Source organism: Cebidichthys violaceus, unplaced genomic scaffold (genome assembly GCF_023349555.1).
Source record: "Cebidichthys violaceus isolate CVI_PGR_0920_01 unplaced genomic scaffold, fCebVio1.0.p SCAF_2, whole genome shotgun sequence".
NCBI classification, from domain to species: Eukaryota; Metazoa; Chordata; class Actinopteri; order Perciformes; family Stichaeidae; genus Cebidichthys; species Cebidichthys violaceus.
The window spans coordinates 22,720,527-22,741,200 of record NW_027176372.1 but is presented as its reverse complement, the minus strand read 5'-3'; the positions used below and the strand labels follow the sequence as shown (position 1 = coordinate 22,741,200).

Genomic DNA, 20,674 nt, shown 5'->3' with positions numbered 1-20,674 from the left:
TATTCGCAGCAATGTGGCACCCTGACACATCAAAGCTGTTCCCTGCACCTCCGACGGCCCGCGGCTAATTACATGATCTGATCGGTCGCGACTGGACGCGCGCCGCTGGGACGGTAAATGTGCTCCACCACCTCAACAACAGCTGCTGCTGCTGCTGCTGTGCCCTTGAGCAAAGTGCTAAACCCGCAACCGACCCAGCAGCATTGGCCAACGACGTGGAAACTGGGCCGTGGATATAAACAGAATCTTTTGAAACGTTAAGAGGTGGGTCATCAACTAAAAAACTGATCATCAGACATTGAAGCAGAAGATATTAGGAAGTGTTTCACTGATATGACGCTGATCCAACACTTGTCGACATAATGACAGATGAGTACATTTGCTTAGGTTGCTTGATCAGTTAAAGATAGTCTAATGTTGGACAGGTGCATTGAAAGACATTTTCTAGCTCTAACCAGGCAGAACGTGACAGAGACGTCTGTGCTGTGTCTTCAAAGGTCGCTCCCTCCAGGGCTTTAGTCCTCGAGTCCAAGTCTCGGTCTAGAGTCCGGCCTCTAGATCACTTTTTGGAAGTCTTGGTCTAGAGCCTTGTTGGACTCGGGAGTCGTTTCCGCCTCAGGCTTGGCTGTTGAGAAACGGTCACGTTGTTTTCCGAGCACGTTATCTAATAAGCATTTTGCCTGCATTACCCAAATGAGAAGTGATCCTAAGCTGTGTGTTCATATTTCTTGGTAAATACAGGCCCTGATTTTCAATTATGACCAGTAGACAAATATGTCTATTTTAAAGTCAAACTTTTATGACTAAATCTAAAAGAAATTCAAGATTGTGGCTTTAAAGAGTCTCGAAATACATCACTTCTATTTCGTTTTTGACAACATTGCTATGTCAGATATTACACGTTCACTCAACACCCACATTTGCCCTCAGGGATCAATACACTTCATCTTTTTTTTTTTATTTAATCATGCTGTCACTTTGATCTTTTGATATGCGTAGGCAGAAGCTTTGATTAGTTGTCTTGTTTGGGGGAATCCCGCCGCGAGGCGATCTCACCTTCAAATGGAACAGGAAGCCGATCCTGGAACGATCGCGCTCCTTTTCAGACCGGACAAGAACGAACACGATCTCTGATCGACTGAAACAGGAAGTTTGCGAACGGCTGACTTTCAGAAGTTATTATCCAGCCCTGCTGCTGCGCCAGGAGACGTCTCCTCCACCTGTGGAGATGTTTGAGTCGCTTCTCTTACCACATCAGAAGGTTACAGCTTTTGTATTGCGAGTGCAATGAATTATACGAATCAAAAGTAAGAGCATCCGTTGTTCTTTTCTACTTGAAATCTTTTTTTAAACCAGTAAAATGTTGAAAGAGTCGGCCCTGAAGCCGTGAGGTTTTGTTGTGCCGCGGTGAGCCGGCAGCTATCGGTTACACAAAGGCCCCAATAAAGAGCGCGGCGTTGTGAAATTGAATAATTTGTCACTTGAAACAATAGTGTAAAAAGAATCCGTGCTTCATAAAAGTGCTGAAACTGGACATCACGAGGCTGCGACGTCTTTATTGATATCTTGTGTCGTCTCATGTATATCTATGTTATAGGTATACATGTTCCCACCTCTTCGTAAAGGTCAGTGGGTGAACTCACTATTTCACTATTTTGAGTTTTAAACTTCAGACTAAACTTAAAAACGTGCTCATATCCAGGTTCAAACTTCTATAATGGCTTTCTATAGAACATGTTTACATGCTTTTACTTTCATGCATGTGACAGGAAGGAGAGACTCATCAGATTGTTGAATCTCATTTCTTCAGATCCGGTGCAGCTCACAAAAAAACGGACTGGGTCGTCTTATTTCCCACAACGCTGTGGGTTGGTACTCACATGCATGTGCACAAGCAGTGAAAAAGTGCGTTTGTCATGACATGTCCCCTTCAAAAGCACTTCACTGACGCTCTTTATTTGGTTAGTGGTTATCTTCGTGAGCCGGCAGCTGCTGCATGCTGGGACTTCTGCATGCACTTCATCAACCCCTCCAATGCTGACGTCTGTGTTTGTACATGTGCGTGTTTCAGTAGTGAATCTGATGAAGGCTACAATCTGATGATTAGTCGGGACAGAATGACTCAATGAAGCCATGAAGCGGGCCAGTATAGGACAAGTACAAACAACACCGTTACCGGACCGGAAACCTTCAGCAAAAAACATTCTCAATACCAGGAATAAAACATGTAATAATCTCATATATGTGGGATTATTCTTGCCTACCGCCAGATTTCGGTCGTTTACTCTGCTCAAGGCCGCATCTCCATTGTTTAGACAGAAATCAAAGCTAGGCGGTGGGGAAAGAAATAGTGAATCCGTTCCACCTTTAATCTCCCTCATCCTGCTGTTAGGCCGGGGCGTGTCCCCCGGTCTTCTATAATAGTCTGCAATGAGAAGCTTGAGTAAACACAATCAATGGAAGATACTAGCATATGCACCGCCGAGACTTCCGAAGTCTCCCCCCACCACCACCACCACCACCACCCTCCTCCCCCTTTTTATTCACCCCTCCACGTATTCGATTACACAAGCCCTACCTTTGCGGATTGCAGGCAAATTACAAGCCGAGACAAAAGGTATTGATGCAATATTACATGTGGGGAGCAATAACAGGTGATGTTATCGGCGTCACCGGATCGTCTTGGAAGAGGAAGAAAAACATTCTACCAGAGGGGTGCCCTCTCTCTCTCTCTCTCTCTCTCTCTCCCTCTCTCTCTCCCTCTCCCTTTCTCTCCCTCCCTCTCTCTCTGGGTATGGTGCTCCTCCATGCTCTCTTACTCCTGGATTACAATCTCTTCATCCATTATTAATGAAGTTAAACTACTAGTGGCATGCTGAATGTGCTGCATGGGAGATTTGTAGCTAATCCAGCGCAAAACAGCCCCAGTCACATAATGAAGGGGAAAAAAAGCACAAATGTCAACAGTTTCACACTGGGACTGGATTAGACTCCCCCCCCCCTCACCCACACACACACACACACACCTCACCCTCCTCATTCACACACGGCCTTCTTTCTCTCCTCCACACACACACACACACACACAGCACATCTTGTATCCAGCATGAAGAGTTATGAGTGCACAAACATCCACCTCCCTCCGTCACGTTTTCTTTTTTTCTGTGAGTTCCACTAACTGAAGTACCGCTTTGAAGGGAAAAAAGGCCAAAGGGCTGCTGAGGTCTACGTGTTCAACGCAGTCTCCCAAGGAGTGACGGTTGTAACGGCGTTTCATGAAATCAGCCACAGAGACGTACGCCGACAGTACGAGTGGATGTTGACCCCCCCCCCCCCTCCCCATGTGTCGTCTCTAAGGTTCTCACGTGTCACTCGATTGCCGTCGTGTTGTGGTGAAACGCCGTAGCACTCGTTTACAGTTCAGCCAGGCGACGGGGCGCCGTGAAGAGCGGAGACGAGCGTGAAACACCGGAACTAATCAGAACACAGGACATGAGACTAGCATCCTGATTTCAGATTAGCCACCCTCCCTCCCTCCCTCCCTCCACGTCTCCCTCTCTGCCTCCTCCCCGTCTTCACATCTTATCTTCGTCGTCCTTTATCTACCTTTTGGAAATTATCTTTTTGTTGATCTGCATCTTGCCGGGTCTGGTTTTTAAACCCGTTCGTCCAAGTTGTTTTCTTTGAATTTGCAGTCCACACCGGATCATCAAAAAGACAGGAAATGACCATTAATAACCTGATCATCAGACTGTGTTTTCACTTTATTATTCAGGTTCTAACATTAAAAGGCCAGTGTCTGTTTGGACGGGGGTTATGTTGCGCTAACCAACCCATTTCCAGTCAACCAAGAAGCAGCTACTAGTAGCAGTTAGCTTACCGTTTGTCAAGTCGAACAAATTCAACAACAATTCGCACAGCTGCATCGATCTCATCCACGCGTCTCGCAGTGTTTCTGTTGCTCTGGTGCAGGAAGTCCATGTCCCCATTTTAAGCCCCACCTTCAACACTCCGACTCGGTTGTTTCTCCGACCAGGGACTCGGCCACTGAGGCCTGGTCAGCCGTATCAGAGTGTGAGACCTGAAACTCACGTTGAGAACCTTTACTGAGGTCATAAATCAAAGTGAGGAGTAGAGTCACATTTTCTCATGGGCTTACATACGGTCGGACTGCTTCATGCAACCAGAGCAGTCGCCCCCTGCTGGCCAGTAGAGAGAATGCACGTTTAAGACTCTTCCGCATCGTCAGAGCCGGAGGTCGCCGCCGCCGCATGGCTACATATGAACTACAGTCCATTGCTTTTTGTAGCCGACATCATGTGACCCGAGTACTAAACTTTGATCATGTGACCATGAATAGCTTTGTATGTGCACTATACCGTACATGTATACATCTTATTTTTTCCCCACCGAACATAAATTGTGCAAGTTTATTTTACACAAATCATCCATGCTCCACTCCACATCTCTCCATCTCCTTCCTCTTCCTCCTCCTCCTCCTCCTCTCCTCATGCCCTCTCTCTCTCTCTCTCTCTCTCTCTCTCTCTCTCTCTCTCTCTCTCTCTCTGCCACAGTAGACCAATTAGGACTAAGCTGATTCCAGTTGTGACCTTTGGGTCCACCTCAGGTCTGCTGACAGGAGAGTTAACATGTAGCTGAACTGTTTTACATGTTATCGACGGGGTGGGAGGCATCATAGTCATTTTATCACACCAATTTCATTCTTGGCCGATTTCCCCTTAGGCAGGTTAGTGGCAGCTTCCCATTGATTTTTCATGTAATTGATCAGAGACCTGCTTGAGCAATTTATTGGCCCGCTCGCACCTGTGATTAAGGCTGAGGCCGCATGTGTTTATGCATGCACCGACCATTACTTTTCCCCAAGATCAACCACGTGCCATAAAAAAAAAAAAAAAAAGAAAAAGAAGAGCGCCGCTGTGCCAGCCCCGTCTGCGGCTGTCAGCGTAATGAATGCCGTCCGAGTCTCAGGGACATTTTTAATCATGCTTGACCAAAGCCATGTCATGTCCAAAGTCAAGAGGAATGGAAACGGGCTCGTGTGACTGACCGGCAGTGACAGCAGCTAATGTGCTCACATGAAAACACGGAGCAGAGTTTCAATTCAAAAGTAATTGTTATTCATTTTGAAGGCCGCCTCTTGCATGCGTGGGATTAATATTAGAGCAGTCGGGTGGCCCAAAAAAAAAACCCGCAATGACATCAGCTGAGCGTTTTCTTTGGAAGCCGAGGATGGGATAATTACAGAAGAAGACAAAGACGAAGAGCCGAGTGCTTTTTAAATATACACCCCGGTAGCGCGGGCAGGAGGAGAAGAGGGTATATGGCCCATGGCGTATAAGTCATTCACTGGCCTCGCGCATAACGGTCTGAGAAAACCACCAAGCCGTGTTGCTGAGTTGCAGTGCTCGGCGTCGGTGTAGCTCATCTCCCGTTGGTACTGTGACAGAGCCTGAATAGTAAGGATCAGGCGCAAAGCCGCTCAACAAGCTCAAGAGCCATCAAAAAGCCACCCTTTTAATTTGGTTAATTTACAAGGCAGCTTTTTTTTTCGCTAATAACGTTCTTGGAGTGATACTTGACAAATTGAAATACACACAGGATATTTCTGTCTCGCAGGAGAACGACTCATCTAATGTTCCGTCTCTCCTATTCATCCTCTTCTCTCTACCTTCCTCCTCCTCCTTTTTTCTCTCCATACTCATCCTATGTTTCTATTGTAGACAAGTCACGCCCCTACAATAAAACTAAAATTCCCAACCATTACTTTCATTCTAACACATTAGCAGTACATAAACTGATTTGTTTAAAGATTTGTGGGTTTGGAAAGACCAATTTGACTCAAAATTTTACTACATGGCCACAGAGTGTTGGCCAGACAGAGCAGCAGGCGACAATCGCATGTGGTTTGAGGCTAAAACAGAGGAAAAAAAAGGAAAAAGAAATCAGGCTTCACTGTGAAAGAGCAAGCCTGAATAATGGAACCACTTCACATCTGCAATACCCAAGCTTCCCAGTGCAACAGCACGATGACAGGACTTGCATATTTCACTGAATGCTGTGGGGAAGAAAGTTTTAGATTCACTTTTAATGACAGCCTATAGGAGAGACGTCAGAGACCAGCTTGTTTTTTTAACTTAGTTTCTGTCTGACTAACTTCATTGATCACTCACATTGAGCACGATGCAAAGGCTGCAAAGAGATTGAATACGTCTTTGTAAATACAACGGGGCTTTATTTCACAATAGGACTAATAATCGTGTAGCGATAGACACAGTATTACAAAGCTGCAACACAGTCTTGGAGATAAAGGGGCTTCGTTCTGCAGGTCATGATGCGTATTTTCAGAAGACTGTTGAAGCTTTTGAATTAATATAGCTGTCAGATCTAAATATTAGAAATAATATGTTGTGTTTTATGCATTGTGTTGAGCACAGCCGGTTGTTAGATGATCTGTCAGTGAAAATGATGAACAAAATAAGCAAATTCGTTCAAAAATATGAATTAAAAATGAATAGGTTCCCAGACTTTAATCAAAATAAATACTGTGGCCTAAGTTTTAGATTGTGTGTGTGTGTGTGTGTGTGTGTGTGTGTGTGTGTGTGTGTGTGTGTGTGTGTGTGTGTGTGTGTGTGTGTGCGCGTGTGTTGTGGCTGACTTGCTGGGCAGTCCATCACCTCTCCTCTTTAAAGAGGAGGCTTGGGTCCGTGTGCTGATACACACGGAAAAAGAGTGTTTTAAAGTCCTCTCCAGCATGCTGGAAAAGGGGGGGGGGGGGGAGTTGAAATGTGCAACTGTACTGACGCCGGGAGGCTGATGTGCTCGTTAAGAATCAGGAGAGAGCGTCAGCAGAGCAGGTCACCCCCGTTTCTCACATCACAGCCCCATCAGAAATGCTTTCAAGTGTCCTTCTGCGTCGCCAAAGATGACAACGGCGAATCGATAAGCGCTTGAAATGAAAAGGAGCCGCCGGTTTGCCCCCGAGGCGAAAGATTTCATACCCGCCAGCCTTCTCTGAACTTCAGGCATTCCTCTGCACCTTTCCGCGTGAGAAAGAGGAAGGCTCTCGACTGATTCCTTTCTCTTTTTTATAAGAAGGTAAGAGGAGAATACAGCCGAACCATCACGCCTCTCCAGACGCCTCTCAGCCTCCTTTTTCTCCGCGTGCAGGCGGGGCGTGATTTGAGGATGTGCATGATGCATGATCCTTTTGCTTGCTTTTTTTTTTTTTTTTTTTTTTTTTTGGTTTGTGCGCGCGTGCACATGTTTGTGCTTTCGTGCGTGCGTGTGCCATATCACAACATCTAATATTAAAAGCGCACGGGTCACATTTTTAAGAACTAAGCGAGCTGTGTTGGCAAATATAAACATTTTATTTATTTTGTCCTCAGATTTGTTTGCATTTGACCAAAGCTCTTATTTCCTGCTTGCACGTGCGTTCACGCGAGTGGGAAATTAATAAAATATGGCCTTCTTGGGCCTCTGTAGAAGGTCTACGGTCCTGACTGAATGAACCAGATCTAAGCAGCTATTTAAAATAGTAAAGCTATTTTAATTCTTCCTTTGTGAGGCTGCAGAAAGCATCCATCACGTCACCTGTGTGTTTTAGGATACAAGTATTCAAACCATTCCATGGTTCACCAAATTCTGTTCGGGGGACGGAGGGGTGGAGGATGCGCTTGTTTTTGCTTCAGTCGTCCCCTATCGCCTGGTTATTCCCGTGTGGATGTGCGCATTAATTACCGCTTTAATGGGAGTATGACTAAAAATGTAAAAGACGGATTATAGGCGCGGGCCTGCGTCCGGTCTCTGCTCGCCTCGCTTAAAGATGCGAATGGAAAAGCAGTCTGTATCTAACGAAACGGATCTATAAAGAACATTTGCATCCGAGCCAGCTGTTCACATCATCTGCACGTAAATCCGCAACCCGAGCGCGCTCTGTCTGGCCCTGACTGGGGGGGGGGGGGGGGGGGGGGGCTCATTTAAATACTTTTTGTTTTCCTCTAAATATTACAAATATTGCGTTTTGAAATGTGGTAAATTATGTTATAATCAGTGCCTACAGCGGTCAAGCGATGATCTTAATTGAGCGTTAATTAGGCTCTAATTACATAATAGGCTGCCATCCGTATCTGTGACTTTAAACACAATATTTATTTTATATGAACTGCCGGTAAGTGCTTTAGTCATACACTCCGGGTTATGGCTGTTTGTTCTGCGCGCGCACAGTTTAGATAATAAGGCAGTTTGGGTTGCTTCTTGTAAATTGCAGGTTGTGGTTTGGCAAATTGAACCATTACGCCGAGTGTGTGTGTGTGTGTGTGTGTGTGTGTGTGTGTGTGTGTATGTGTGTGTGTGTGTTTGTGTTTTGCATGCCTGCACCTCAAATGGTGCAATGTTGCAGTGAACGCATCGCGGCTAACGAGGATTTCAGGGTTTTGGGTTTTTTAATCTAACATGTGTGTCTGTTTTTATAAAGACGCCAACCTGCATTTTCATTTGATTGTTGTTGAAAGTTCAGAGGCTTTAAGTTTGCCCTCTGCTAGATTACACAGGCGCATACATACACAAACACACACACCCCTTTAAAAAAAAAAAGAGGCGCGCGCGCACACACATCTACACACACACGCACACACACACGGGGTCCCTCTCTGAGCTCAAAAGGAGGAAGAGAAAAAAATGCGCCACTCTTGGAGCGTCTTTCAACAGGAAAAAAGTTGAGGAAGACACAAGAGGACGAACCAAGGGGAGACTCGGATGAAAGCGCCTCCTTCGCTGCTTCTCCTCGCGCTGTAAACAGATGGTTATTTATGCGCATAAATGAAACTATCCTAAAAAGGTAGCGCTGCGTCTCTTCTCTTTTTTGTTGTTTGGGATAACGTAGCAGCAGGGGAGCCACATCCACGCAAGGCTCACATTTTCCCGGACAGAAACTTAAGACTTCAGCGCGACCGGACCCTGAAAAGTTGCCTGAACGTTTCGCTATTAAAACCGAATCACTGGTTGACCGAGCGTGTGCTTTTTTTTTTTTTTTGGACGGTGGAATTTATCTCTCCGCTAAGAGAGTAAAACGCCAGACGGCAGGGAAGCCCAAAAAGCCACCGGTGTCTACAACTGGTAAGTGCAGCAGAGGAAGAGAAGAGGCGCTAAATTAAAGTAGATTCAAACTGAGATGGGAGTTAATGCGAGTGAGGGGATTTGTCCCACCTCTTGTTGTTGTTTTTGTTTGTCTTTTTTCGGTGCGTTTGTGACGCGACGCTCAACGCCGCGTAGCGTTAAAGGAGCGTGAAGTGATGTGAGGGTTAGGGTTCGCCTTCCAGGTCGAGCGGATGGTAACGATGCATCATTAGAGGTGATGGAGTGCGGGGAAATGAAACAGAAAAGAAGGGGGGGGGGGGGGGAGGTAAAAAAACACACTGTGCTGCAGTTGTGGATGATTGTGAGGAAATTGTTAAATATCGATTAAAGTATCAGAAATATTAGACATTTTAGAATCACATCCTGTCCGTTTGGTGCTCTAAAAGATTCCAGTAAAATGCGTAAAGAAACAAAAGGTGATAAACTCCTGATAGCTCCATAGCTACGTTTAAATAGCCCTGTTGATAATCCCTATATTTTGCAATATTATAGGGAGGAAAATGGGGGCGGGGGAGGGGGGGGAGAGAGAGACGTTCACGGTCTCACGCCTTCAATTAATACAAGGCCATATGGTGGAGGTTAGTCGATTCATCTCCCGGTAAAGGCTGCAGTCTCGTGCTCTAGCTGTGTTAATTTCACGAGTAAAGCCGGTGTGAGGCGATGCCAGCTTTCTGTCCGCACCGGGCCTCACGCCACGTGAGCCGCCGACTCCCCCATCCGCTGCTGGTGGAGGGTGAGAGCAGCGAGCGTCCGCGAGGCGACAGTGAATGAATGAATGAAAAGGATTAATAGAAGAAATCAGAATATAAACGCAGCTGCATCTTTAAACCTACTGGATATACACTGTATAAAAATATAATATATATATTTATTACCAGGATTATTACCACTGTCACAACAGTATCAGGAATTATTCTAAGTGTTATTAGCAGGCCTGTTAATATTATTAATATTATTATTAGAGTTAAATATATTTTAAGACATTATTATATGTTTTTTTGTCCCATATGCTTTTTGAAATTAGCGCAATAATATCGATTATTTTTGGCTAAAATGTAAATATGAGCCACACATTTTACTCTTAATATTTTATATATATATAGTTTATTTCCTATATCTTTTAATAAAATGCATGCCTATAATATAAGTCTCCAGCAACAAGAGATCCAATAGATAAAACAAATATGTATGTAAAAAAAAAAAGGGTCCTTACATTGAACAGTAAAATAAAATACAGTAAAAAACATAAATAACAGTAATATTTTAGGAGGCCGTGGAGCAGCCAGGCAGGCTGAAATATCGCAAGGACCCCTTGATTAAATCTGACTGATTAGATAACACTGAGTCGCGTGCAGTGACCTCACACCTTACAGCCTGACCTCCACTATTTCATTGTGCAGCGGGGACGTGGAGGAGCGGTGAGCAGAAAGAGGTGGCGCAGGTACACGCCGCACAACTTAACCTCCAATATCTGCATCTTCTGAATGAGAGAAGAAGAAGAAGAAGAAGAAGAAGAAGAAAAAATAAAGCTCACAGATGATGTAGAGCAGGTGAAGAGGAGAACTGGGGGAAATGGTTAACAGCATGACTGCATGCAAATTCCCCCCGACTTGAATTATCATAAGCAAACAGCGCGAGCCTGGACTAATAAAACCCCATCTGTGTAACTTCATATCGAGGTAGTATGAGGGCTGCGATAATGAATTTTGTAATATCCCACCGACAGACATCTCAATCAGACTCTAATCCCGTGATTTTACTACGGAATCACTCCGCTTCCAACTGCAGGCTCCACCAAAAAAAAAGAAAACACAAGATCCGGCTCATGCAGAACACGGCAGCTTTTATATATTCAGACTGCACACAAATAAACACTGGGAAAATAGAAAACAATACGTGTCGTGCTATACAATTGAGCTTTAGGCGATAATTCTCCTTAAAATCAAGAGAAAACAGAGTCAGAAAAATCATTTTGTTTCCATCATTTATTTTAATCCAGAGAGGTTTGCCTCGTGATGAAGTTTAATTGGAAATAAATCGATCAGTGACGCAATTTTACAACAAAAACAAACAACGAGACTTTCATACCAGAATGAGATTAAAATGCACATTTTTTACACAAACTCTTTTTTATGATTTTACTTTATTTTTAAAGTGTTCTTGCAGGAGTCGAATATCTGACGTTTTGATTTTCCCCCCCATTTGCAATATTTCCCTCAGACCACCAGCATCTCGCTCTGGTAATCCAACACTCATCCTTTGAGCGCACTATGCTTCTCAGTCTTATGTGGACTCCAGCAAAACATCGACTGCAGAAGTCGAGTCGGATGTCGGCGAGCGACGCAGCGGGCTCGTTCGCCACACTTTAAGGCTAATTGTGGCTCTTTTGTCTGTTTTTTTTATTTTTATTTTACAGAAGCGGTTTCCTTAAAATTGCCACAATGGACTCCCACTGCCGCAAACTAGCCACCACCTGCGCGCAAATAGGTGAGTACATCATCCACCAGCAGTGCGGCACACATCCCAGAAACATGAGTATTATTTAGATAGAATATCGGTTAATTGTACATGATTTTTATTTCATTAAATTCACATAAAAGCAGCACTCTTGGTTGAGGGTTTGCTTTCCAAAACAGATGATATATGTATTAATTACAGCTGGATATCTTGCGTTTATTTACTGCATGTTTGAATGAAGAAGCGCGGATGTCTTGATCTTAATAAGTGAACAGTGAGCTCTGTGTAGTGAGACAAGTGCTGCCGTCTTCCACTAGTGTGAGGTTTCTTAGAAACAAGCTTATCTTTAATTTAAAAAAGGCTGAATTACGACGACAAAACAATCTTTCATCTTCTTCACAATTTAAAGGTAAAAAAAAAGGTAACTTTAGCTGGATATTTGTCATTTATTAAATCTTTTTTTTTTTTGCAGTAGATGTCACAGATTTGTTCTAAATGATTTGGCAGTCAGACATTCGGCCTCTGTGCTCGTCAGTGTGGAGGAGCGGGTCGGTGAATGCAGCGCGTTTGCTGTCTTAGAGGGACACCTGGTGGTCCGACGTGGATCTGCAGATTCAGATCAGCAGATCAGGATGACAGCTCGGCGGCGATATCATCTGCTGTAATTAGAACAATAGGACATATATCCATATACCTTTACTTTAAATTAACTGCCATTTGGCACAAGAATGCCGTCGTTGTACAACAATAAAACACATTTATGTGGCTTTTTTTTTACTTCGATTCCATTCGCATCAACGACATGTTTCCCTAAATAACATCTATGAATAAAACCCAACTAGATACGGAGGAAAAGCTAGAATCCCTTGCTCGACAAAGTCTGGGATTTATTAATTATTCTCCGACGTGGCGGGGAAATGACATCAGGTCTGGTTAGGGTCTTAAACGAATAACCAATAACTCTCATTCCGCCTCATTTAGCCGCCACTGATGGGGCAATATGTGGCAGAGGGCAGGGCTGCTCACTGCTCCACAGCTGCACCGTGTGCACGGCCATCGATTAAGAATAATAGGATAACTAAAATACAACAACAACAAAAAAAAACGGAATCACACGGGAGGGGAGTCAGAGCGATGCCTGCAAATATAGACACGCCAGCGCCAACTGTTCTGCTGTAATATATTCAGCGCTCGTTGGATTGACTCCGGGGAAAACTAAATGTATAATGAAAGCCCATTCGTGAGGAGGAATATACTAATGGAGGAATCTGATGTCTCCTTAATCCTATGTAAAAAGCCTTGTCGTCGTCCCCCCGTCCCCCCCCCCCCTATATTGACTGAATTGCTAATTAATGGCCCTCAATGGCGGAGGCCTATTGCGCGCAGTAATCCGCAGAAGAGAGATAAAGCATTCAGAAGGTAGGAATGAAGAGGAAACCGATAATCCACTTCAAGTTTAGTATTACAATACGGCGGGAAGGGAAAAGACTGTTCGCTGCTTGGCATGAAACAAGACACGGAAAATATCGGTTTACTATTATTATTAATACTAAAATAGAAGCCTTATTTTTAGAATCAACCGTATCTAATGCACACCATTATTAATTATTATTATGATATAAAGAATAGGGTTTTTTTTCAAACTGCCTTTTCTGGAAATGTAAGAGCAGGATTGTACCGTTTATCCCCCAAAAAATTATCTGTTAATGAAAATAAACCCATCATCATTAAATGCCACGCGAATGATTCCAACTTAAAATGTGCATCATCTTAATTGAATTACTCGGAGACGAACCAAACAAGGTTTTATTGCTCCGTATGAGAGGCGATTGGCTCCCTGTGTTTTAATAAAGTCTCTTTCCGTCCCTCGGAGTGCGCGTGTGCCGCTGTACAGTCTATGGGTCTGCTGGTATTTATATATCAGGGGGCTTTCGCGGGATTAGCCCCGCAACTTCTTCACAGCGCCAAGTCCAAAATGTGCTGGCTTGAATGGGCGTCCCGCCACGGCCACGTGGAAGACGGCAAGTGATGGTGCCGAGACCCGGTTTGTGTCGTGGAGTAAGAGAAGGGCCGGAATATAATCCATTTTTAATTTTTTAATTTACATTTGTATGAATCGCAGTAATTGGCCGTGAGCGTGTCCTCCTCTCTGTGCGATGAGTCCATCTCTTCAATCACCTGTTACCCAGCTGACACCCCCCACCCCCTCCACCACCACCCCCCCCTCCCTGGAAATTAAAGTCGCATTTGTTTGATTAGACATGTTTACTTTGCCTTAACGCGTCACAATCTTTCGGGAGTTATAGGTTAAAAAAAAAATTGCTGGCATATCGGCTCAAACTCATTAAAAGTCCTCCTTCAGAAATTCTCAGGCAAATGAGAGTCTTATCAGATTAAAAAAAAAAAAAAAAAAAAGCACTCCAGGAGTGCTGGCTGGAAACGACCGAGGGGTCCAAACGCAAAGTGAGAGGAGAGATCCAGTTAAGCACCCAGATAAAGTAATCCGTCGTCAACAAACCGGAGTCCGCGTGGCTAACGGTGGCTCCGGTGGGCTTGATTTAATGGATGTTTGAACCTTAACTCTGGGGAGGTCAAGAGGATCGTCTCATTTGACAACTCGTATGGCTGGCTGCACGCGGGGACGTTAGGGGGGAGATAGTAAGCCAATTTAAGTCACTTTGGTCACGTCGTACTTCATATCCAAGTATGGAAGTTTGGATATGAGGATTAGAACGAGAATGCTGAAATGCAACGCATTAGTGGTTGTTTGACTTCAAGTCATTTTTAACACCTTTTTACTTCCCGTGTGTTCATTGCCTTTAATGCATCCATAGCATTACAATTCTGCAGCGAGCTGCACGAGCTTCAACATTGTTTGTCTTTATTCGTGTGTCCTTTCACGGGACCATTGTGCTGTAGTAAGCTGCTGCGTTTGATATTCAGTGTGCATCTCTCTCTCTCTCTTTTTTTTCTCCCCCTCATACCGGCTTTCAATACAATCCGCTCGGCGGCTCTCTTTATCCACACCCTGAGTAAACTGCGGCGACAAGAGCCCGCGCGCTGCACAGCTTGCGTATCAATAGAACTGCATCGTTTTACTGGGCCACTGGACCCATCTCATAAAATGAGGCCAAACTGTGTTATTTTCATTTTTATTTGGTCTTGGGCTGCTGCGCAACGGCTACGGAGCGCCGCGGGTACACCACACACGCGCGCGCGTCCCATCTCTCTTTACATGCTTTTATTTGGAAGAGGGAAATAAGCGCCAGCCCCGGCATAAACACATTGGCACACATATCTCGTTTCCGCGAGCACCGGTTGGTTGGACGCGCAGTCATATCCAGATAGATTGTTCCTGTCAGGTGGGCGGGCGCAACGCGGTGACGTGGAGGTCTGGGGAGACGCGCAGTTGGACAGTGCGCAGGCAACAGCTGAAATGAAGAGAGCGGTGCAGTGTGTGTATGCCTCTGGATCTAATATCACCTACCTGTCCTTGTCACTCTGATAGTCAGCCGAGGTAGCCGCTGTTTACCACCGATGCTAGTATGGCAGTACTCAATGGCCCATTTTAACGCAACTTTAAACAGAAAGAAGGTTTCATCTCAGCCGCAGGAGGAACCGCTCTGCCGTGCGTATTTTTGGAGAACTGAACACATTCCGCAGACGGACTTTCCGCTCATCCGCGCTGTACTGACGGGACTTACTCTGCTTTTGACAGCCGGCATTGCGATCTTCTACCGATGAACTCTATGAGGGATCCATTAAACATAGACCATCACCACGTTACAGGGAATAAACTCGCCTCCACGCACCACACGGCTCTGGCGATGGCCTCCACTTTGCAGCCGCTGCAGCGGTCTGTGGACTCTAAACACCGGTTAGAGGTGCACACGGTGTCGGACACGTCCAGTCCGGAGTCTGTCGGTAAGAACCGCACGGGATGCAGATGTTCTCAGCCAGGCGCCGCAGATGTCATCTTGACATCAAACGCACGGTGTCTCCCACTAATCTGCGTAAAGGGAGTTTCACGTGCATGCTAAATAGGCGATTATAGCTGTCATTTTATTCACGCGTAAATCAGTTTTGACACTGGCCTGAGTGCGTGGTGTTGTGGAAAGTTTCTGTGTTATGGGAATGAAAGACAGCTTGTCCTGTGTCAACTGGAATTAGCCAGGCGTTCACTCTGACACTGCGGGCTCATATTTAATGAAAAGGTCAATTTACTAAAATCCAATAAAATTAAGAAAAAAAAGCTTAATATATAGTTTTAAAAACGTCATTTTAATTTTGTGAATAACAGGATTTCTTCCCCAGTGAAGTCAGACTGTGAACAGCTCATTCATTTCCCAACAGTGTCAGGGATTCAGGATTTGGTTTTGTTCCCTCTCTATAGCCACGCAGGCCTTAATCCGCCTGACCCCCTGACTGAATCAACTTCTTTCCTCTCGACAGAAAAAGAAAAGAACCAAAACAAAAACGACGACTCCTCAGACGACCCTTCTAAAAAGAAGCGGCAGCGGCGGCAGAGGACTCACTTCACCAGCCAGCAGCTGCAGGAACTGGAGGCCACCTTCCAGCGGAATCGCTACCCGGACATGAGCACGAGGGAGGAGATAGCCGTGTGGACCAACCTCACAGAGGCCCGGGTCAGGGTGAGTACTCCCTTGGGTGCTAAAAACAAAACAATCCGTGTGTATAACTTTGGGTAATTTGGGCCAATCGCCCGGTTAACCTCTCAACACCGTATACCTCATCATTATTACGCGCGGACACCAAACTTTACGCACGGCTGAGATGTAGGACACCGTATTTTTTTTTCCAATGGAAAACAAATAGCAGAGTCTTGTTTAAACACACGACTGATTCAAGATCAATTGAATTAAATTGTATCTGTTTGTGTAGACGGATAAATATAATTCCAAACCTCTGCACACGATGCAAAATAATCCGTTTTAGCGCAACTGAATGTGTGGTTCGACACTTTTAATCTGTTCGGTAATTTAGGAATAAAATTGGACCAAAAAAAAAACCTATCTGTTATTTGTCCATCGTGTGTTATAACACACTATTACGTTGTTAACAGTTGGGACTGTTGACATTTGCCGGTGGTGGCAGATACCAGCCGCGTTCTCCCGTTCGTGTGAAAGAGGTGCAAACGCTTGCATTTTGCGATCGCCGCCCTGGTGCTGTGTGATTAAGGTCAGCGTGTTAGTGGAAGCCTGCGAAGGAACACGCGTCCTCCCGGTGCAGTGAGAGCCCGGTGTGTGTGTGTGTGTGTGTGTGTGTGTGTGTGTGTGTGTGTGTGTGTGTGTGTGTGTGTGTGTGTGTGTGTGTGTGTGTGTGTGTGTGTGTGTGCGCGTGTGTGTGTATTCTGCTCAGATAACGACGGATTCAAAAGCGGCATTTTGTCTGCACGGGGAAAATAAAGAATCACGTTAAAAAATATTTAAATCTGGAATTTAAATTAAGCACCAACACCACGCGATTAAAGTAGAGTTAGTAAAAAATGTGGGATATTTAAATATAGAGGCTGTAAAAAAGTGGCGTTATTGTCAAAAATGATTTCTAACCTGCTGGTATCGTCTTTGCTCTAGGTTTGGTTCAAGAACCGGCGAGCCAAGTGGAGGAAACGGGAAAGAAACCAACAAGCCGAGCTCTGCAAGAACGGCTTCGGCCCGCAGTTCAATGGACTCATGCAGCCCTACGAAGACATGTACCCCAGCTACACGTACAACAACTGGGCCGCCAAGGGCCTCACGTCGGCCTCTTTATCCACCAAAAGCTTCCCTTTCTTCAACTCCATGAACGTCAACCCCTTGTCCTCGCAGACCATGTTCTCGCCGTCCAACTCCATATCCTCCATGACTTCAGGCATGGTGCCATCGGCGGTGACCGGCGTGCCGGGCTCCAGCCTCAACAGCCTCAATAACTTGAACAACCTCAGTAACCCGTCTCTCAACTCGGGGGTGCCCACCTCGGCGTGCCCCTACGCGCCTCCGACCCCTCCCTACGTGTACAGGGACACTTGTAACTCCAGCCTGGCCAGCCTGAGACTGAAAGCCAAGCAGCACTCGAGTTTTGGATACGTGCAGAATCCGGCCACTAATCTGAGCGCTTGCCAGTACGCCGTGGACAGACCAGTCTAATACCTACCTGCACTGCAAAAAAAAAAAAAGCAACCACCATAGCGAGTCATTATAGGCTAGTAGTGACACTTAAAGTGTTATTTTTCTCTAAAAAGGAGAGAGGGAAGCTGGCAGATAATTGTACTTGTGTCATGACATGTATGGAGTTTCTTGATCATGTGGCATTTTCTTGGTACTAGTTGGAGTGAGACTTGCATTTTTCTGACTTTTTTCTTCACTTGTTCCTTTGAAAAGCCCCCAAACCTCCTCATCATTACTAACCAGTGAGGATATTCCATGCAGTTATTTTGTTTTTTGGGAGGGGAGGGGGGGGGGGGGGGGGGGGGGGAGTTATACATTGAGGGTGATTACAAGACCAAATGGCTTGTTGTGGTGCTCATTTTTTTGCAGTGTGTAGGTTAATGACAAACAGCCGGCCGGAGGAACAAGAGACTACTACAACTACTTTTTCATTTTTATTTTTTTTTTTTCAAAAAAAAAGGGCACTATAGAAGACTGAACCACTGAAACAAAGCTCAGCTCCGGGGCGGAGTCAAACTGAAACGGGAGATTTTAGGTTTATTCCCTCTGTCGATGAGTCCAGGCCTGCTTCACACTGCACCACCGTTTAAAAAAAAGAAAAAAAGAAAGAAGCCTGTTTTATTTTTCATATCTCGTCATGAGGTTTTTTTTGTTCTTCCTCTGGTGGATTTTGGACGTTTAATTGTTGACTAATAAGGTTGTATATATTTGAATGATCATCTCCCGTTTTTGTCGAGGCGAATGCGCTATAACCCTCCAGTCCTCTCCAGGTTCAACGTATCAAACGCATGTGGAAAAGAAAAAGAACAAAAAAAAACAAAACCTTAAAATAAGGAATCATGTTTTGCTTGCAAACAAAAAGGGAATGTACATACTAAGACGCACCGGTTGTGTGTTTCTAACATATTATAAATTTATTATTAATGTCTGTGTGAATATCGATTTAGAATAGCAATTCTGGATTTAAAAAAAAAAAAAAGAAGCATAAAAAAAAAATGTTCCTGCGACAAATGATTTGGTTTTTGCTCTGTGTATACTATTTGGTACGGAATTATGTTTTGGTTTTGTTTTTTTTTTCCAACATCCAAAAAAACTATTGTGTTTTATTTAATGGAAGTAAATATATTGTTCAAAAACATTCTGATGTTATTGAATCTTTGTGTCGCTATAGTCTAGTTAGTGGGGTGTAAAGCAATGACACGTCTGTCTATACAGCCCTTCGATTAGGCGAGGCTAATCTATAGAGGAAAACAACGGGCCGCTCCAATACACATATAGCAGCGAGATGCTCCGCCAGATTAACTGCTGAATACATGTCTGCCTGCTCGGGGAGGGCCTCGGCTGCTCACCGGTGCTTGAAATAACACGGGAATCAACACTCGGGACTGGGACCACACCAACAGTCCATTAGGGTGTGTTGTTGTCTCTCAGAGGACTTTGTAGTCCTCCGGAGGAGATTAGAACACCTAGAATCCACATTTTTAAAAAAAAACTATTTGATTTAATTACTGCATTACAAAAAAACATCTAAATTAAAATGGTACTGATGTATTTACATGATGCGTAAACTGTAACTGTGAGATCTAAACCATACAGGACTTTTGTTCGGAGTGTGTATGTTTTGTCTTGCTGCTTTTATTTTGTTCCGGATTCTAAATTCCCTTTATGCTGCCTATATACCTGACTCGCGCGTGCATCTGTTTGCTTTTGCATTGTGGCTTTTGTTACTCGTCTTTTTTATTTTTTACGTCGGGCTTTATAGTGCGCAAATGCACCAAAGCAAAGCAAAGCTACGGTCGAGGGAAACTATGATTCACAAGCTTGAGCAAACAATCGCCCGCACACACGCACGCACGCACGCACGCACACACACACACACACACACACACACACACACACACACACACACACACACACACACAGAGAGAGAGAGCGAGGGAGAGATACAGAGGTATGCGGGCCGAAGCTGACATGGAGGCGGGGGGATGAGTGCAGCTTCTCGGCTGCAGGCAGAGTGGTGGACACCGGGGGAGGAAACACCGCAACAGTTCCCTGCAGAAAGAAATGGACGAATAACTGAGTGGAAGGCTGAGCTGCGGTCATTTCACTGCCTCATAATGTGCATCCTCTAAAATGTTTGTGTTTACAGTCCATCAAATAACTTTTTCACTATAAAGTCAACTACAATATTCAAAAGGGGGTAAAAAAAAAAAAAGAGCAAATGTGGCCGCGTGGTGAAGGAGCTGATTTAGGATCTGATGTCATGCTGCAAGAGGCCTCGGGTCACCTCCCGAGGGGAGGTTATTATGATGAGAAATAAATCCGTTAGTCCAAAAAGCTGTGCTAAATAACAAACCCAAGAGAAGCATCCTGCGGCCTGAACTCCTGAACTCGCCCTCCAGAATTAGATTTTCTTCTTCTTAAAAAAAAAGCTGTGGGGGGGGGGGGGGGGGGGGGCCTTTGTTGCACGAGTGTCACCTTTTGATGGAGTCGGTAACGCGGAGCAATAATCAGCTGACAGACAGGGGATAAGCCTCGGCTGCTGTAGAGGCGAATACGCAAGTCTGCAGTCTCAATACACATCCACACAATCAACATGTGAACAGAGGATGACCTGGAGGGAAGAGGCTTCAGGGGGAAATGTTCATTTGGCTGAAACGGCGCGCAGGACTGCAGACCTCTAACCCCCTCTCCCCTCTCTCCTCTCCAGCCCGCACGAGGTAAGAACTTATTAAAGTTTAAAATGGGAAAACAACACACGTGCCTTTTTTAGCTTCCGAAGCCGCATGTTCACGCACGTTTATTTCCAAAAAAACAATTGCACAAAATAAGCTTGTTTTATATTCTGCTCACGTTTTTAGCTGGAATTAATATTCTAACTCCAGACGCTG

The 20,674-nt window shown here is 44.8% G+C and overlaps 1 protein-coding gene across 3 annotated transcripts; it reads left to right on the top strand.

Annotated features, from left to right (window-relative positions):
* Window positions 1-7,021: 7,021 nt before the first annotated feature.
* Window positions 7,022-18,049, top strand: pitx2 (paired-like homeodomain 2). Of its 3 annotated transcripts, none has more exons than XM_068715574.1 (4): window positions 7,022-7,116; window positions 11,576-11,646; window positions 16,069-16,268; window positions 17,211-18,049. In XM_068715574.1, exons 2-4 carry the CDS (start codon window positions 11,601-11,603, stop codon window positions 17,760-17,762), a joined length of 798 nt encoding a protein of 265 aa, XP_068571675.1. In that variant the 5' UTR covers window positions 7,022-7,116; window positions 11,576-11,600; the 3' UTR covers window positions 17,763-18,049. The 3 variants fall into 3 exon arrangements, with proteins under 3 accessions (XP_068571675.1, XP_068571674.1, XP_068571673.1); XM_068715573.1 differs by lacking the exon at window positions 7,022-7,116 and adding an exon at window positions 9,050-9,138; XM_068715572.1 differs by lacking the exons at window positions 7,022-7,116; window positions 11,576-11,646 and adding an exon at window positions 15,089-15,540.
* Window positions 18,050-20,674: the final 2,625 nt, after the last annotated feature.